At 50.8% G+C, this 19,968-nt stretch overlaps 1 protein-coding gene across 1 annotated transcript in view; it reads left to right on the top strand.

Moving 5' to 3' along the window:
- madd (MAP-kinase activating death domain) overlaps nucleotides 1-19,968 on the top strand; it is a 256,584-nt gene that overhangs the window by 60,716 nt on the left and 175,900 nt on the right. Inside the window, exon 5 of the mRNA XM_078221357.1 lies at nucleotides 16,552-16,665. Coding sequence (XP_078077483.1) covers nucleotides 16,552-16,665 — 114 coding nt within the window. The remainder of the gene's footprint in view (nucleotides 1-16,551; nucleotides 16,666-19,968) is intronic.

Here is a 19,968-nt window from a genome sequence, read left to right as displayed (position 1 = left end):
TTTATATGTGTGTTTGTCGACGTGGGTGCAGTTTATATGCGTGCGTGTTGACGGGGGTGCGGTTTATATGTGTGTTTGTTGACGGGGGTGCGGTATATATGCGGGTTTGTTGACGGGGGTGCTTTTTATATGCGTGTTTGTTGACGGGGTGCGGTTTATATGTGTGTTTGTCGACGGGTGTGTGGTTTATATGCGAGTTTGTTGACGGGGGTGCGGTTTATATGCGTGTTTTTCGACGGGGTTGCAGTTTAAATGCGTGTTTGTTGATGGGGGTGCGGTTTATATGCGTGTTTGTCGACGGGGGTGCAGTTTATATGCGTGTATATCGATGGGGTTGCGGTTTATAGGCGTGTTTGTTGACGGGGGTGCGATTTATAGGCGTGTTTGTTGATGGGGGTGCATTTTATAAGCGCGTTTGTTGACGTGGGTGCGGTTTATATGCATGTTTGTTGACGGGGTGCAGTTTATATGCGTGCGTGTCGACGGGGGTGGAGTTTATATGCGTGTTTGTCGACGGGGGTGCGGTTTATATGTGTGTTTGTCGACGGGGGTGCGGTTTATATGCATGTTTGGTGACGGGGGTGCAGTTTATATGCGTGTTTGTTGACGGGGGTGCAGTTTATATGCGAGTTTGTCGACGGGGGTGCAGTTTATATGCGAGTTTGTTGACGGGGGTGCAGTTTATATGCGTGTTTGTCGACGGGGGTGCAGTTCATATGCGAGTTTGTTGACAGGAGTGCGGTTTATATGCGTGCGTGTCGGCGGGGGTTCGGTTTATATGTGTGTTTGTCGACGTGGGTGCAGTTTATATGCGTGCGTATCGACGGGGGTGCGGTTTATATGCGTGTTTGTTGACGGGGGTGCGGTTTATATGCGGGTTTGTTGACGGGGGTGCGGTTTATATGCGAGTTTGTTGACGGGGTGCGGTTTATATGTGTGTTTGTTGACGGGTGTGCGGTTTATATGCGAGTTTGTTGACGGGGTGCGGTTTATATGCGTGTTTGTCGACGGGGGTGTAGTTTATATGCGGGTTTGTCGACGGGGGTGCAGTTTATATGCATGTTTGTCGAAGGGGGTGCAGTTTATATGCGTGTTTGTTGACGGGGGTGCGGTTAATATGCGTGTTTGTCGACGGTGGTGCGGTATATATGCGTGATTGCCAACGAGGGTGCGGTTTATATGCGTGTTTGTCGACGGGTGCAGTTTATATGTGTGTTTGTGGACGGGGGTGCGGTTTATATGTGTGTTTGTCGACGGGGGTGCAGTTCATATGCGTGTTTGTCGACGGGGGTGCGGTTTATATGCGTGTTTGTCGACGGGGGTGCAGTTCATATGCGAGTTTGTTGACAGGTGTGCGGTTTATATGCGTGCGTATCGACGGGGGTGCGGTTTATATGAGTGTTTGTTGACGGGGGTGCGGTTTATATGCGGGTTTGTTGACGGGGTTGCGGTTTATATGCGTGTTTGTTGACGGGGTGCGGTTTATATGTGTGTTTGTCGACGGGTGTGCGGTTTATATGCGAGTTTGTTGACGGGGGTGCGGTTTATATGCGTGTTTTTCGACGGGGGTGCAGTTTATATGCGTGTTTGTTGACGGTGGTGCGGTTTATATGCGTGTTTGTCGACGGGTGCAGTTTATATGTGTGTTTGTTGACGGGGGTGCGGTTTATATGCGTGTTTGTTGACAGGGGTGCGGTTTATATGCATGTTTGTCGACGGGGGTGCAGTTTATATGCGTGTATATCGATGGGGTTGCGGTTTATAGGCGTGTTTGTTGACGGGGGTGCGGTTTATAGGCATGTTTGTTGATGGGGGTGCATTTTATAGGCGCGTTTTGTTGACGTGGGTGTGGTTTATATGCATGTTTGTTGACGGGGTGCAGTTTATATGCGTGCGTGTCGACGGGGGTGCAGTTTATATGCGTGTTTGTCGACGGGGGTGCGGTTTATATGTGTGTTTGTCGACGGGGGTGCGGTTTATATGCATGTTTGGTGACGGGGGTGCAGTTTATATGCGTGTTTGTTGACGGGGGTGCAATTTATATGCGAGTTTGTCGACGGGGGTGCGGTTTATATGCGAGTTTGTTGACGGGGGTGCAGTTTATATGCGAGTTTGTTGACGGGGGTGCGGTTGATATGTGAGTTTGTTGACGGGGGTGCGGTTTATATGCGTGCGTGTCGCGGGGTGCGGTTTATATGCGAGTTTGTTGACGGGTGCGGTTTATATGCGAGATTGTCGACGGGGGTGCAGTTTATATGCGTGTTTGTCGACGGGGGTGCAGTTCATATGCGAGTTTGTTGACGGGTGCGGTTTATATGCGTGCGTGTCGGCGGGGGTGCGGTTTATATGTGTGTTTGTCGACGTGGGTGCAGTTTATATGCGTGCGTATCGACGGGGGTGCGGTTTATATGCGTGTTTGTTGACGGGGGTGCGGTTTATATGCGGGTTTGTTGACGGGGGTGCGGTTTATATGCGAGTTTGTTGACGGGGGTGCGGTTTATATGCGGGTTTGTTGACGGGAGTGCGGTTTATATGCGAGTTTGTTGACGGGGTGCGGTTTATATGTGTGTTTGTCGACGGGTGTGCGGTTTATATGCGTGTTTGTCGACGGGGGTGCGGTTTATATGCGAGTTTGTTGGCGGGGGTGCGGTTTATATGCGTGTTTGTCGACGGGGGTGTAGTTTATATGCGGGTCTGTCGACGGGGGTGCAGTTTATATGCATGTTTGTCGAAGGGGGTGCAGTTTATATGCGTGTTTGTTGACGGGGGTGCGGTTTATATGCGTGTTAGTCGACGGGGGTGCAGTTTATATGTGGGTTTGTCGACGGGGGTGCAGTTTATATGGATGTTTGTCGAAGGGGGTGCAGTTTATATGCGTGTTTGTTGACGGGGGTGCGGTTAATATGCGTGTTTGTCGACGGTGGTGCGGTATATATGCGTGATTGTCGACGAGGGTGCGGTTTATATGCGTGTTTGATGACGGAGGTGCGGTTTATATGTGTGTTTGTTGACGGGGTGCAGTTTATACACGTGTTTATTGACGGGGTGCGGTTTATATGTGTGTTTGTTGACGGGGTGCAGTTTATATGTCTGTTTGTTGACGGGGTGCAGTTTATATGTGTGTTTGTTGACGGAGGTGCGGTTTATATGTGTGTTTATTGACGGGGTGCAGTTTATATGTGTGTTTGTTGACGGGGTGCAGTTTATATGTGTGTTTGTTGACGGGGTGCAGTTTATATGTGTGTTTGTTGACGGGGTGCAGTTTATATGTCTGTTTGTTGACGGGGTGCAGTTTATATGTGTGTTTGTTGACGGAGGTGCGGTTTATATGTGTGTTTATTGACGGGGTGCAGTTTATATGTGTGTTTGTTGACGGGGTGCAGTTTATATGTGTGTTTGTTGACGGGGTGCAGTTTATATGTGTGTTTGTTGACGGGGGTGCGGTTTATATGCGTGTTTGTTGACGGGGTGCAGTTTATATGTGTGTTTGTTGACGGGGTGCAGTTTATATGTGTGTTTGTTGACGGGGTGCAGTTTATATGCGTGTTTGTTGACGGGGGTGCGGTGTATATGCGTGATTGTCGACGAGGTTGCAGTTTAGATGCGAGTTTGTTGACGGGGGTGCGGTGTATATGCGTGATTGTCGACGGGGGTGCAGTTTATATGCGAGTTTGTTGACGGTGGTGCGGTTTATATGCGTGATTGTCGACGGGGGTGTGGTTTATATGCGTGATTGATGTCGGAGGTGCGGTTTATATGTGTGTTTGTTGACGGGGTGCAGTTTATACACGTGTTTATTGACGGGGGTGCGGTTTATGTGTGTGTTTGTTGACGGGGTGCAGTTTATATGCGTGTTTGATGACGGAGGTGCGGTTTATATGTGTGTTTGTTGGCGGGGGTGCGGTTTATATGCGTGTTTGTCGACGGGGGTGTAGTTTATATGCGGGTCTGTCGACGGGGGTGCAGTTTATATGCATGTTTGTCGAAGGGGGTGCAGTTTATATGCGTGTTTGTTGACGGGGGTGCGGTTTATATGCGTGTTAGTCGACGGGGGTGCAGTTTATATGTGGGTTTGTCGACGGGGGTGCAGTTTATATGGATGTTTGTCGAAGGGGGTGCAGTTTATATGCGTGTTTGTTGACGGGGGTGCGGTTAATATGCGTGTTTGTCGACGGTGGTGCGGTATATATGCGTGATTGTCGACGAGGGTGCGGTTTATATGCGTGTTTGATGACGGAGGTGCGGTTTATATGTGTGTTTGTTGACGGGGTGCAGTTTATACACGTGTTTATTGACGGGGTGCGGTTTATATGTGTGTTTGTTGACGGGGTGCAGTTTATATGTCTGTTTGTTGACGGGGTGCAGTTTATATGTGTGTTTGTTGACGGGGTGCAGTTTATATGTGTGTTTGTTGACGGAGGTGCGGTTTATATGCGTGTTTGTTGACGGGGTGCAGTTTATATGTGTGTTTGTTGACGGGGTGCAGTTTATATGTCTGTTTGTTGACGGGGTGCAGTTTATATGTGTGTTTGTTGACGGAGGTGCGGTTTATATGTGTGTTTATTGACGGGGTGCAGTTTATATGTGTGTTTGTTGACGGGGTGCAGTTTATATGTGTGTTTGTTGACGGGGTGCAGTTTATATGTGTGTTTGTTGACGGGGGTGCGGTTTATATGCGTGTTTGTTGACGGGGTGCAGTTTATATGTGTGTTTGTTGACGGGGTGCAGTTTATATGTGTGTTTGTTGACGGGGTGCAGTTTATATGCGTGTTTGTTGACGGGGGTGCGGTGTATATGCGTGATTGTCGACGAGGTTGCAGTTTAGATGCGAGTTTGTTGACGGGGGTGCGGTGTATATGCGTGATTGTCGACGGGGGTGCAGTTTATATGCGAGTTTGTTGACGGTGGTGCGGTTTATATGCGTGATTGTCGACGGGGGTGTGGTTTATATGCGTGATTGATGTCGGAGGTGCGGTTTATATGTGTGTTTGTTGACGGGGTGCAGTTTATACACGTGTTTATTGACGGGGGTGCGGTTTATGTGTGTGTTTGTTGACGGGGTGCAGTTTATATGCGTGTTTGATGACGGAGGTGCGGTTTATATGTGTGTTTGTTGACGGGGGTGCGGTTTATATGTGTGTTTGTTGACGTGGGTGCGTTTGTTGACAGGGGTGCGGTTTATATGCATGTTTGTTGACGGGGTGCAGTTTATATGCGTGCGTGTCGACGGGGGTGCAGTTTATATGCGTGTTTGTCGACGGGGGTGCGGTTTATATGTGTGTTTGTCGACGGGGGTGCGGTTTATATGCATGTTTGGTGACGGGGTGCAGTTTATATGTGTGTTTGTTGACGGGGGTGCGGTTTATATGCGTGTTTGTTGACGGGGTGCAGTTTATATGTGTGTTTGTTGACGGGGTGCAGTTTATATGTGTGTTTGTTGACGGGGTGCAGTTTATATGCGTGTTTGTTGACGGGGGTGCGGTGTATATGCGTGATTGTCGACGAGGTTGCAGTTTAGATGCGAGTTTGTTGACGGGGGTGAGGTGTATATGCGTGATTGTCGACGGGGGTGCAGTTTATATGCGAGTTTGTTGACGGTGGTGCGGTTTATATGCGTGATTGTCGACGGGGGTGTGGTTTATATGCGTGATTGATGTCGGAGGTGCGGTTTATATGTGTGTTTGTTGACGGGGTGCAGTTTATACACGTGTTTATTGACGGGGGTGCGGTTTATGTGTGTGTTTGTTGACGGGGTGCAGTTTATATGCGTGTTTGATGACGGAGGTGCGGTTTATATGTGTGTTTGTTGGCGGGGGTGCGGTTTATATGTGTGTTTGTTGACGTGGGTGCGTTTGTTGACAGGGGTGCGGTTTATATGCATGTTTGTTGACGGGGTGCAGTTTATATGCGTGCGTGTCGACGGGGGTGCAGTTTATATGCGTGTTTGTCGACGGGGGTGCGGTTTATATGTGTGTTTGTCGACGGGGGTGCGGTTTATATGCATGTTTGGTGACGGGGTGCAGTTTATATGCGTGTTTGTTGACGGGGGTGCAGTTTATATGCGAGTTTGTCGACGGGGGTGCAGTTTATATGCGAGTTTGTCGACGGGGGTGCAGTTTATATGCGGGTTTGTTGACGGGGGTGCGGTTGATATGTGAGTTTGTTGACGGGGTGCGGTTTATATGCGTGCGTGTCGCGGGGTGCGGTTTATATGCGAGTTTGTTGACGGGTGCGGTTTATACGCGAGTTTGTCGACGGGGGTGCAGTTTATATGCGTGTTTGTCGACGGGGGTGCAGTTCATATGCGAGTTTGTTGACGGGTGCGGTTTATATGCGTGCGTGTCGGCGGGGGTGCGGTTTATATATGTGTTTGTCGACATGGGTGCAGTTTATATGCGTGCGTATTGACGGGGGTGCGGTTTATATGCGTGTTTGTTGACGGGGGTGCGGTTTATATGCCAGTTTGTTGACGGGGGTGCGGTTTATATGCGAGTTTGTTGACGGGGGTGCGGTTTATATGCGAGTTTGTTGACGGGGGTGCGGTTTATATGCGTGTTTGTTGACGGGGGTGCAGTTTATATGCGTGTTTGTTGAGGGGGGTGCAGTTTATATGTGTGTTTGTTGACGGTGGTGTGGTTTATATGCGTGTTTGTTGACGGGTGTGCGGTGTATATGTGTGTTTTTTGACGGAGGTGCGGTTTATATGTGTGTTTATTGACTGGGTGCAGTTTATATGCGTGTTTGTTGAGGGGTGCAGTTTATATGTGTGTTTGTTGACGGTGGTGCGGTTTATATGCGAGTTTGTTGACGGGGGTGCAGTTTATATGCGAGTTTGTTGACGGGGGTGCGGTTGATATGTGAGTTTGTTGACGGGGGTGCGGTTTATATGCGTGCGTGTCGCGGGGTGCGGTTTATATGCGAGTTTGTTGACGGGTGCGGTTTATATGCGAGATTGTCGACGGGGGTGCAGTTTATATGCGTGTTTGTCGACGGGGGTGCAGTTCATATGCGAGTTTGTTGACAGGGGTGCGGTTTATATGCGTGCGTGTCGGCGGGGGTGCGGTTTATATGTGTGTTTGTCGACGTGGGTGCAGTTTATATGCGTGCGTATCGACGGGGGTGCGGTTTATATGCGTGTTTGTTGACGGGGGTGCGGTTTATATGCGGGTTTGTTGACGGGGGTGCGGTTTATATGCGAGTTTGTTGACGGGGGTGCGGTTTATATGCGGGTTTGTTGACGGGGGTGCGGTTTATATGCGAGTTTGTTGACGGGGTGCGGTTTATATGTGTGTTTGTCGACGGGTGTGCGGTTTATATGCGAGTTTGTTGACGGGGGTGCGGTTTATATGCGGGTTTGTTGACGGGTGTGCGGTTTATATGCGTGTTTGTCGACGGGGGTGCGGTTTATATGCGAGTTTGTTGGCGGGGGTGCGGTTTATATGCGTGTTTGTCGACGGGGGTGTAGTTTATATGCGGGTCTGTCGACGGGGGTGCAGTTTATATGCATGTTTGTCGAAGGGGGTGCAGTTTATATGCGTGTTTGTTGACGGGGGTGCGGTTTATATGCGTGTTAGTCGACGGGGGTGCAGTTTATATGTGGGTTTGTCGACGGGGGTGCAGTTTATATGGATGTTTGTCGAAGGGGGTGCAGTTTATATGCGTGTTTGTTGACGGGGGTGCGGTTAATATGCGTGTTTGTCGACGGTGGTGCGGTATATATGCGTGATTGTCGACGAGGGTGCGGTTTATATGCGTGTTTGATGACGGAGGTGCGGTTTATATGTGTGTTTGTTGACGGGGTGCAGTTTATACACGTGTTTATTGACGGGGTGCGGTTTATATGTGTGTTTGTTGACGGGGTGCAGTTTATATGTCTGTTTGTTGACGGGGTGCAGTTTATATGTGTGTTTGTTGACGGGGTGCAGTTTATATGTGTGTTTGTTGACGGAGGTGCGGTTTATATGCGTGTTTGTTGACGGGGTGCAGTTTATATGTGTGTTTGTTGACGGGGTGCAGTTTATATGTCTGTTTGTTGACGGGGTGCAGTTTATATGTGTGTTTGTTGACGGAGGTGCGGTTTATATGTGTGTTTATTGACGGGGTGCAGTTTATATGTGTGTTTGTTGACGGGGTGCAGTTTATATGTGTGTTTGTTGACGGGGTGCAGTTTATATGTGTGTTTGTTGACGGGGGTGCGGTTTATATGCGTGTTTGTTGACGGGGTGCAGTTTATATGTGTGTTTGTTGACGGGGTGCAGTTTATATGTGTGTTTGTTGACGGGGTGCAGTTTATATGCGTGTTTGTTGACGGGGGTGCGGTGTATATGCGTGATTGTCGACGAGGTTGCAGTTTAGATGCGAGTTTGTTGACGGGGGTGCGGTGTATATGCGTGATTGTCGACGGGGGTGCAGTTTATATGCGAGTTTGTTGACGGGGGTGCGGTTTATATGCGTGATTGTCGACGGGGGTGTGGTTTATATGCGTGATTGATGTCGGAGGTGCGGTTTATATGTGTGTTTGTTGACGGGGTGCAGTTTATACACGTGTTTATTGACGGGGGTGCGGTTTATGTGTGTGTTTGTTGACGGGGTGCAGTTTATATGCGTGTTTGATGACGGAGGTGCGGTTTATATGTGTGTTTGTTGACGGGGGTGCGGTTTATATGTGTGTTTGTTGACGTGGGTGCGTTTGTTGACAGGGGTGCGGTTTATATGCATGTTTGTTGACGGGGTGCAGTTTATATGCGTGCGTGTCGACGGGGGTGCAGTTTATATGCGTGTTTGTCGACGGGGGTGCGGTTTATATGTGTGTTTGTCGACGGGGGTGCGGTTTATATGCATGTTTGGTGACGGGGTGCAGTTTATATGCGTGTTTGTTGACGGGGGTGCAGTTTATATGCGAGTTTGTCGACGGGGGTGCAGTTTATATGCGAGTTTGTCGACGGGGGTGCAGTTTATATGCGGGTTTGTTGACGGGGGTGCGGTTGATATGTGAGTTTGTTGACGGGGTGCGGTTTATATGCGTGCGTGTCGCGGGGTGCGGTTTATATGCGAGTTTGTTGACGGGTGCGGTTTATACGCGAGTTTGTCGACGGGGGTGCAGTTTATATGCGTGTTTGTCGACGGGGGTGCAGTTCATATGCGAGTTTGTTGACGGGTGCGGTTTATATGCGTGCGTGTCGGCGGGGGTGCGGTTTATATATGTGTTTGTCGACATGGGTGCAGTTTATATGCGTGCGTATTGACGGGGGTGCGGTTTATATGCGTGTTTGTTGACGGGGGTGCGGTTTATATGCCAGTTTGTTGACGGGGGTGCGGTTTATATGCGAGTTTGTTGACGGGGTGCCGTTTATATGTGTGTTTGTCGACGGGTGTGCGGTTTATATGCGAGTTTGTTGACGGGGGTGCGGTTTATATGCGTGTTTGTCGACGGGGGTGCAGTTTATATGCGTGTTTGTCGACGGGGGTGCAGTTTATATGCGTGTTTGTCGACGGGGGTGCGGTTTATATGCGTGTTTGATGACGGAGGTGCGGTTTATATGCGTGATTGTCGACGGAGGTGCGGTTTATATGCGTGTTTGATGATGGATGTGCGGTTTATATGTGTGTTTGTTGACGGGGTGCAGTTTATACACGTGTTTATTGACGGGGTTGCGGTTTATATGTGTGTTTGTTGACGGGGTGCAGTTTATATGTCTGTTTGTTGACGGGGTGCAGTTTATATGTGTGTTTGTTGACGGAGGTGCAGTTTATATGCGTGTTTCTTGACGGGGGTGCGGTTTATATGCGTGTTTGTTGACGGGGGTGTGGTTTATATGCGTGTTTGCCGACGGGTGCAGTTTATATGTGTGTTTGTTGACGGGGGTGCGGTTTATATGCGTGTTTGTTGACGGGGGTGCGGTTTATATGCGTGTTTGTCGACGGGGGTGCAGTTTATATGCGTTTTTGTCGACGGGGTTGCGGTTTATAGGTGTGTTTGTTGACAGGGGTGCGGTTTATAGGCGTGTTTGTTGACGGGGTGCAGTTTATATGCGTGCGTGTCGACGGGGGTGCGGTTTATATGCATGTTTGGTGACGGGGGTGCAGTTTATATGCATGTTTGGTGACGGGGGTGCAGTTTATATGCGTGTTTGTTGACGGGGGAGCGGTTTATATGCATGTTTGTTGACGGGGTGCAGTTTATATGCGTGCGTGTCGACGGGGGTGCGGTTTATATGCATGTTTGGTGACGGGGGTGCAGTTTATATGCATGTTTGGTGACGGGGGTGCAGTTTATATGCGTGTTTGTTGACGGGGGTGCAGTTTATATGCGAGTTTGTCGACGGGGGTGCAGTTTATATGCGAGTTTGTTGACGGGGGTGCGGTTTATATGTGAGTTTGTTAACAGGGTGCGGTTTATATGCGTGCGTGTCGCGGGGTGCGGTTTATATGCGAGTTTGTTGACGGGTGCGGTTTATATGCGAGTTTGTTGACGGGGGTGCGGTTTATATGCGAGTTTGTTGACGGTGTGCGGTTTATATGTGTGTTTGTCGACGAGTGTGCGGTTTATATGCGAGTTTGTGGACGGGGGTGCGGTTTATGTGCGTGTTTGTCGACGGGGGTGCCGTTTATATGCGTGTTTGTCGACGGGGGTGCAGTTTATATGCGTGCGTGTCGACGGCAGTGCGGTTTATATGCGTGCGAGTCGACGGGGGTGCGGTTTATATGCGAGTTTGTCGACGGGCATGCGGTTTATATGTGTGTTTCTCGACGGGGGTGCAGTTCATATGCGTGCGTTTCGACGGGGGTGCGGTTTATATGTGTGTTTGTCGACGGGGGTGCAGTTTATATGCGTGCGTGTCGACGGGGGTGCGGTTTATATGCGAGTTTGTTGACGGGGGTGCGGTTTATATGCGTGTTTGTCGACGCGGGTGCAGTTTATATGCGTGCGTGTCGACAGGGGTGCGGCTTATATGCGTGTTTGTTGACGGGGTGCAGTTTATATGCGTGTTTGTTGACGAGGGTGCACTTTATATGCGTGTTTGTCGACGGGGGTGCTGTTTATATGCGTGCGTGTCGACAGGGGTGCGGTTTATATGCGAGTTTGTTGACGGGGGTGCGGTTTATATTCATGTTTGTCGACGGAGGTGTGGTTTATATGCGTGTTTGTCGAATGGGGTGCGGTTTATATGCGTGTTTGTCGACGGGGGTGCAGTTTATATGCGTGTTTGTCGACGGGTGCAGTTTATATGCGAGTTTGTTGATGGGGTGCAGTTTATATGCGCGTTTGTTGACGGGGGTGTGGTTTATATGCATGTTTGTTGACGGGGGTGCAGTTTATATGCGTGTTTGTTGACGGGGGCGCAGTTTATATCTGTGTTTGTTGACGGGGGTGCAGTTTATATGCGTGTTTGTTGACGGGGGTGCAGTTTATATGCGAGTTTGTTGACGGGGTTGCGGTTTATATGCGTGTTTGTTGACGGGGGTGCGGTTTATATGCGTGTTTGTTGAGGGGGGTGCAGTTAATATGTGTGTTTGTTGACGGGGGTGCGGTTTTTATGCGTGTTTGTTGACGGGGTGCAGTTTATATGCGTGTTTGTTGATGGGCGTGCGGTTTATATGTGTGTTTGTTGACGGGGGTGCAGATTATATGCGTGTTTGTTGACGGGGGTGCAGGTTATATGTGTGTTTGTTGACGGAGGTGCAGTTTATATGCGTGTTTCTTGACGGGTGTGCGGTTTATATGTCTGTTTGTTGACGGGGTGCAGTTTATATGTGTGTTTGTTGACGGAGGTGCGGTTTATATGCGTGTTTCTTGATGGGGGTGCGGTTTATATGCGTGTTTGTTGACGGAGGTGCGGTTTATATGTGTGTTAGTTGACGGGTGCGGTTTATATGCGTGTTTGTCGACGGGTGCGGTTTATATGCATGTTTGTCGACGGGCGTGCGGTTTATATGTGTGTTTGTTGACAGGGGTGCGGTTTATATGCGTGTTTGTTGACGGGTGCGGTTTATATGCGTGTTTGTCGACGGGGGTGCGGTGTATATGTGTGTTTGTTGACGGGGGTGCACTTTATATGCGTGTTTGTTGACGGGGGTGCAGTTTATATGCGAGTTTGTTGATGGTCGTGCGGTTTATATGCGTGTTTGTCGACGAGGTTGCAGTTTAGATGCGAGTTTGTTGACGGGGGTGCGGTGTATATGCGTGATTGTCGACGGGGGTGTAGTTTATATGCGAGTTTGTTGACGGGGGTGCGGTTTATATGCGTGATTGTCGACGGAGGTGTGGTTTATATGTGTGTTTGTTGACGGGGTGCAGTTTATATGCGTGTTTGATGACGGAGGTGTGGTTTATATGTGTGTTTGTTGACGGGGGTGCAGTTTATATGCGTGTTTGTTGACGGGGGTGCGGTTTATATGTGTGGTTGTTGACGTGGGTGCGTTTGTTGACGGGGGTGCGGTTTATATGCGTGATTGTCGACGGGGGTGTGGTTTATATGCGTGATTGATGACGGAGGTGCGGTTTATATGTGTGTTTGTTGACGGGGGTGCGGTTTATATGTGTGTTTATTGACGGGGGTGCGGTTTATATGTGTGTTTGTTGACGGGGTGCAGTTTATATGCGTGTTTGATGACGGAGGTGCGGTTTATATGTGTGTTTGTTGACGGGGGTGCAGTTTATATGCGTGTTTGTTGACGGGGGTGCGGTTTATATGTGTGTTTGTTGACGGGGGTGCGGTTTATATGCATGTTTGTTGACGGGGTGCAGTTTATATGCGTGCGTGTCGACGGGGGTGCAGTTTATATGCGTGTTTGTTGACGGGGTGCAGTTTATATGCGTGCGTGTCGACGGGGGTGCAGGTTATATGCGTGCGTGTCGACGGGGGTGCAGTTTATATGCGTGTTTGTCGACGGGGGTGCGGTTTATATGTGTGTTTGTCGACGGGGGTGCGGTTTATATGCATGTTTGGTGACGGGGTGCAGTTTATATGCGTGTTTGTTGACGGGGGTGCAGTTTATATGCGAGTTTGTCGACGGGGGTGCAGTTTATATGCGAGTTTGTCGACGGGGGTGCAGTTTATATGCGGGTTTGTTGACGGGGGTGCGGTTGATATGTGAGTTTGTTGACGGGGTGCGGTTTATATGCGTGCGTGTCGCGGGGTGCGGTTTATATGCGAGTTTGTTGACGGGTGCGGTTTATACGCGAGTTTGTCGACGGGGGTGCAGTTTATATGCGTGTTTGTCGACGGGGGTGCAGTTCATATGCGAGTTTGTTGACGGGTACGGTTTATATGCGTGCGTGTCGGCGGGGGTGCGGTTTATATATGTGTTTGTCGACATGGGTGCAGTTTATATGCGTGCGTATCGACGGGGGTGCGGTTTATATGCGTGTTTGTTGACGGGGGTGCGGTTTATATGCCAGTTTGTTGACGGGGGTGCGGTTTATATGCGAGTTTGTTGACGGGGTGCCGTTTATATGTGTGTTTGTCGACGGGTGTGCGGTTTATATGCGAGTTTGTTGACGGGGGTGCGGTTTATATGCGTGTTTGTCGACGGGGGTGCAGTTTATATGCGTGTTTGTCGACGGGGGTGCAGTTTATATGCGTGTTTGTCGACGGGGGTGCGGTTTATATGCGTGTTTGATGACGGAGGTGCGGTTTATATGCGTGATTGTCGACGGGGGTGCGGTTTATATGTGTGTTTGTTGACGGGGTGCAGTTCATACACGTGTTTATTGACGGGGTTGCGGTTTATATGTGTGTTTGTTGACGGGGTGCAGTTTATATGCGTGCGTGTCGACGGGGGTGCAGGTTATATGTCTGTTTGTTGACGGGGTGCAGTTTATATGTGTGTTTGTTGACGGAGGTGCAGTTTATATGCGTGTTTGTTGACGGGGGTGCGGTTTATATGAGTGTTTGTTGACGGGGGTGCGGTTTATATGCGTGTTTGTCGACGGGTGCAGTTTATATGTGTGTTTGTTGACGGGGGTGCGGTTTATATGCGTGTTTGTTGACGGGGGTGCGGTTTATATGCGTGTTTGTCGACGGGGGTGCAGTTTATATGCGTGTTTGTCGACGGGGTTGCGGTTTATAGGTGTGTTTGTTGACGGGGGTGCGGTTTATAGGCGTGTTTGTTGACGGGGTGCAGTTTGTAGGCGCGTTTGTTGACGGGGGTGCGGTTTATATGCATGTTTGTTGACGTGGTGCGGTTTATATGCGTGATTGTCGACGGGGGTGCGGTTTATATGTGTGTTTGTTGACGGGGTGCAGTTTATACACGTGTTTATTGACGGGGTTGCGGTTTATATGTGTGTTTGTTGACGGGGTGCAGTTTATATGTGTGTTTGTTGACGGGGGTGCAGTTTATATGTCTGTTTGTTGACGGGGTGCAGTTTATATGTGTGTTTGTTGACGGAGGTGCAGTTTATATGCGTGTTTGTTGACGGGGGTGCGGTTTATATGAGTGTTTGTTGACGGGGGTGCGGTTTATATGCGTGTTTGTCGACGGGTGCAGTTTATATGTGTGTTTGTTGACGGGGGTGCGGTTTATATGCGTGTTTGTTGACGGGGGTGCGGTTTATATGCGTGTTTGTCGACGGGGGTGCAGTTTATATGCGTGTTTGTCGACGGGGTTGCGGTTTATAGGTGTGTTTGTTGACGGGGGTGCGGTTTATAGGCGTGTTTGTTGACGGGGTGCAGTTTGTACGCGCGTTTGTTGACGGGGGTGCGGTTTATATGCATGTTTGTTGACGTGGTGCAGTTTATATGCGTGCGTGTCGACGGGGGTTCAGTTTATATGTGTGTTTGTCGACGGGGGTGCGGTTTATATGCATGTTTGGTGGCGGGGGTGCAGTTTATATGCATGTTTGGTGACGGGGGTGCAGTTTATATGCGTGTTTGTTGACGGGGGTGCAGTTTATATGCGAGTTTGTCGACGGGGGTGCAGTTTATATGCGAGTTTGTTGACGGGGGTGCGGTTTATATGTGAGTTTGTTGACAGGGTGCGGTTTATATGCGTGCGTGTCGCGGGGTGCGGTTTATATGCGAGTTTGTTGACGGGTGCGGTTTATATGCGAGTTTGTTGACGGTGGTGCGGTTTATATGCGAGTTTGTTGACGGGGTGCGGTTTATATGCGAGTTTGTGGACGGGGGTGCGGTTTATGTGTGTGTTTGTCGACGGAGGTGCAGTTCATATGCGTGTTTGTCGACGGGGGTGCCGTTTATATGCGTTTTTGTCGACGGGGGTGCAGTTTATATGCGTGCGTGTCGACGGCAGTGCGGTTTATATGCGTGCGTGTCGACGGGGGTGCGGTTTATATGCGAGTTTGTCGACGGGGGTGCGGTTTATATGTGTGTTTCTCGACGGGGGTGCAGTTCATATGCGCGCGTGTCGACGGGGGTGCGGTTTATATGTGTGTTTATCGACGGGGGTGCAGTTTATATGCGTGCGTGTCGACGGGGGTGCGGTTTATATGCGAGTTTGTTGACGGGGGTGCGGTTTATATGCGTGTTTGTCGACGCGGGTGCAGTTTATATGCGTGCGTGTCGACAGGGGTGCGGCTTATATGCGTGTTTGTTGACGGGGGTGCAGTTTATATGTGTGTTTGTTGACGGGGGTGCAGTTTATATGCGTGTTTGTTGACGAGGGTGCACTTTATATGCGTGTTTGTCGATGGGGGTGCAGTTTATATGCGTGCGTGTCGACAGGGGTGCGGTTTATATGCGAGTTTGTTGACGGGGGTGCGGTTTATATTCATGTTTGTCGACGGAGGTGTGGTTTATATGCGTGTTTGTCGAATGGGGTGCGGTTTATATGCGTGTTTGTCGACGGGGGTGCAGTTTATATGCGTGTTTGTCGACGGGTGCAGTTTATATGCGAGTTTGTTGATGGGGTGCAGTTTATATGCGTGTTTGTTGACGGGGGTGTGGTTTATATGCATGTTTGTTGACGGGGGTGCAGTTTATATGTGTGTTTGTTGACGGGGGTGCGGTTTATATGCGTGTTTGTTGACGGGGTGCAGGTTATATGCGTGTTTGTTGACGGGGGTGCAGTTTATATGTGTGTTTGTTGACGGGGGTGCAGATTATATGCGTGTTTGTTGACGGGGGTGCAGGTTATATGTGTGTTTGTTGACGTGGGTGCAGTTTATATGCGTGTTTGTTGATGGGGGTGCAGGTTATATGCGTGTTTGTTGACGGGGTGCAGGTTATATGTGTGTTTGTTGATGGGGGTGCAGTTTATATGCGTGTTTGTTGATGGGGGTGCAGGTTATATGCGTGTTTGTTGACGGGGTGCAGTTTATATGTGTGTTTGTTGACGGGGGTGCAGGTTATATGCGTGTTTGTTGACGGGGGTGCAGGTTATATGTGTGTTTGTTGACGGGGGTGCAGGTTATATGTGTGTTTGTTGACGGGGGTGCAGTTTATATGCGTGTTTGTTGACGGGGGTGCAGTTTATATGTGTGTTTGTTGACGGGGGTGCAGGTTATATGCGTGTTTGTTGACGGGGCTGCGGTTTTTGTGTTTTTAATTGTCCCATTCGCGATTGCTGACCATAGTTATCTTTTTTCAGTTGCTGCTTGCTCCGACCCCCTATATCATCGGTGTTCCTGCCAGTTTTCTTCTATACAAGTCTGATTTTAAGATGCCAGATGATGTTTGGCTAGTTGACTTGGATGCCAACAAGGTAAGCATTAGCGAGTGACTCCTTGTTGTCAGTGAGCTGAAGGGTAGTCCTTCTCTTCCACTGGTATTGTTGATGTTCAAGTTTAATACTGTCCATATTGTACACTTTTCTGCTCATGAAGCATTGCACCCAACATCGTTGTGTTAATGCTTCTTTGAACCACTGGATCTCTGGCAGATTGTCCTCTGCTATGCGGTATCATAAACCGCAAGTGCTGTGAAATCTGTCTGTGCTTGAACTCATGGCAACTAACCTTAAGAAGCTTGTCGTGTTCCAATGTACTGCAGGAACTTCAGATCATAATCCAGGCAATGCATTACTGAGGGATTGTACAGTTTCCAAGGGGGAGTTCTGTAGCCTACCTCTGTGCTTTTAAAGCAATTTGCTATTTACAAATTACTTTGCAATGTTCGAGGCTGCTCTCTCTATGCAATCTTTCAACTGACTGATCAACTTGGGACACTTTGGTCTGCAGTGTTTTGTGGCACTCCCACTGTGCTAAATGAGATAGATGTTGAATTGATTCAGCAACTCAACCTGAGCATCCATGTGGCGCTGTAGGCCATCATCATCAACTACAGTCTCAGTAACCTCATGGCCCAACATATCTCCCATTCTACCATTACTACCAAGCCCGGGGATTAACCCTGGTCCAATGGCGAGTGTAGGAGGATATGCCAAAATCAGCACCAGGCATACCTAAAAATGAGGCTACAACACAGGACTACTAACGTGCCAAACAGCATAAGCAGCAAGTAATAGACACAGCTAAGCGATCCCACAACCAACGGATCCAATCTGGCACAGAGACGGGCCTAGGTAAGCTACAGAACTCCCCTTTGGAAACTCTGCAATCCCTCAATAGTACATTGCCCAGATTATGATCTAAGCTCTGCAGTCCTGTCACATTCAGCCATGAATGGTGGTGGACAATTAAACAGCTCACTGGAGGAGGAGGTTCCACAAATATCCCCATCCTCAATCCAGCACATCAGTGCAAAAGCTAAGGCTGAAGCATTTGCAACAGTCTTCAGCCAGAAGTGCCGAGTGGATGATCCATCTCGACCTCCTCCGGAGGTCCCCACCATCACAGATGTCAGGCTTTAGCCAATTCAATTCACTCCACGTGATATCAAGAAACGGCTGAAGGCACTGGATACTGCAAAGGCTATGGGCCCTGACATCATTCCAGCAATAGGACCGAAGACGTGCTCCAGAACCTTCCGGGCCCCAAGCCAAACTACTCCAGTACAGCTACAACAGTGGCTTCTGTGGAAAATTGCCCAGGTATGTCCTGTACACAAGAAACAGGACAAATCCAACCCGGCCAATTACTGCCCAATCAGTCTACTCTCGATCATCAGTAAAGTGATTGAAGGGGTCACCAACAGCGCTATCAGGCAGCACTTCCTCAGCAATAATCTGCTCATGGATGTTCAGTTTGAGTTCTGCCAGGGTCACTCAACTCCTGATCTCATTACAGCCTTGGTTCAAACATGGACAAAGGAGCTTTATGCCAGAGATGAGGTGAGAGTGACTGCCCTTGACATCAAGGCAGCATTTGACCAAGTGTAGCATCAAGGAGCCCTCGCAATACTGGAGTGAATGGGAATTGGGGGGAAACCCTCCGCTGTTTGGCAGTCAATCATTACAGCTCCAGGACATCACTGCAGGAGTTTCTCAGGGTAGTGCCCGAGACCCAACCATCTTCAGCTGCTTCATCAATCATCTCCCTCCATCATAAGGTCAGAAGTGGGGCTGTTTGCTGATGACTGCACAATGTTCAGCACCATTCGCAACTCCTCAGGTACTGAAGCAGTCCATGTCCAAAGGCAGCAAGACCTGGACAATATCCAGGCTTGGGCTGAGAAGTGGCAAATAACATTCAAGGCAACGACCATCTTCAACAAGAGAAAATCTAACCATCTCCCTTTGACATTCAATGGCATTACCATCACTGTGTTTGTGTGGAGGAGGATGTGTGTGTGTGTGTGGGCGGAGAGGGCTGTGTGCGTGGGGGGGAGCGGTGTGTGTGTGCGGGGGGGGGGAGGGGTGTGTGCGTGGGGGTGGGGGCGAGGGGTGGGGGCGGGGGGGAGGGGTGGGGGCGAGGGGTGGGGGCGGGGGCGAGGGGTGGGGGCGAGGGGTGGGGGCGGGGGGAGGGGTGGGGGCGAGGCGGGGGGGAGGGGTGTGTGCGTGGGGGTGAGGGGTGGGGGCGAGGGGTGTGTGTGTGGGGGGGAGGGGTGAGTGCGGGGGGGAGGGGTGTGTGTGCGGGGGGGAGGGGTGTGTGTGCGGGGGGGAGGGGTGTGTGTGCGGGGGGGAGGGGTGTGTGTGCGGGGGGGAGGGGTGTGTGCGGGGGGGAGGGGTGTGTGTGCGGGGGGGGAGGGGTGTGTGTGCGGGGGGGAGGGGTGTGTGTGCGGGGGGGAGGGGTGTGTGTGCGGGGGGGAGGGGTGTGTGTGCGGGGGGGAGGGGTGTGTGTGCGGGGGGGAGGGGTGTGTGTGCGGGGGGGAGGGGTGTGTGTGCGGGGGGGAGGGGTGTGTGTGCGGGGGGGAGGGGTGTGTGTGCGTGTGGGGGGGAGGGGTGTGTGTGCGTGTGGGGGGGAGGGGTGTGTGTGCGGGGGGGAGGGGTGTGTGTGCGGGGGGGAGGGGTGTGTGTGCGGGGGGGAGGGGTGTGTGTGCGGGGGGGAGGGGTGTGTGTGCGGGGGGGAGGGGTGTGTGTGCGGGGGGGAGGGGTGTGTGTGCGGAGGGGGAGGGGGTGTGTGTGTGTGTACGGGGAGGGGTGTGTGTGTGTGTAGGGGGAGGGGTGTGTGTGTGTGTAGTGGGAGGGGTGCGTGTGTGTGTGTGTAGGGGGAGGGGTGCGTGTGTGTGTGTGTAGGGGGAGGGGTGTGTGTGTGTGTGTAGTGGGAGGGGTGCGTGTGTGTGTGTGTAGGGGGAGGGGTGCGTGTGTGTGTGTGTAGGGGGAGGGGTGCGTGTGTGTGTAGGGGGAGGGGTGCGTGTGTGTGTAGGGGAGGGGTGTGTGTGTGTGTGTGTAGGGGGAGGGGTGTGTGTGTGTGTGTGTAGGGGGAGGGGTGCGTGTGTGTGTAGGGGGAGGGGTGCGTGTGTGTGTGTAGGGGGAGGGGTGCGTGTGTGTAGTGGGAGGGGTGCGTGTGTGTAGTGGGAGGGGAGTGTGTGTGTGTAGTGGGAGGGGAGTGTGTGTGTGTAGTGGGAGGGGTGCGTGTGTGTGTGTGTAGGGGGAGGGGTGCGTGTGTGTGTAGGGGGAGGGGTGTGTGTAGGGGGAGGGGTGTGTGTGTGTGTGTAGGGGGAGGGG

The sequence above is a fragment of the Mustelus asterias genome, chromosome 9 (genome assembly GCF_964213995.1).
Source record: "Mustelus asterias chromosome 9, sMusAst1.hap1.1, whole genome shotgun sequence".
Classification (NCBI taxonomy): domain Eukaryota; kingdom Metazoa; phylum Chordata; class Chondrichthyes; order Carcharhiniformes; family Triakidae; genus Mustelus; species Mustelus asterias.
This window is presented reverse-complemented; position numbering and strand designations above follow the sequence as displayed.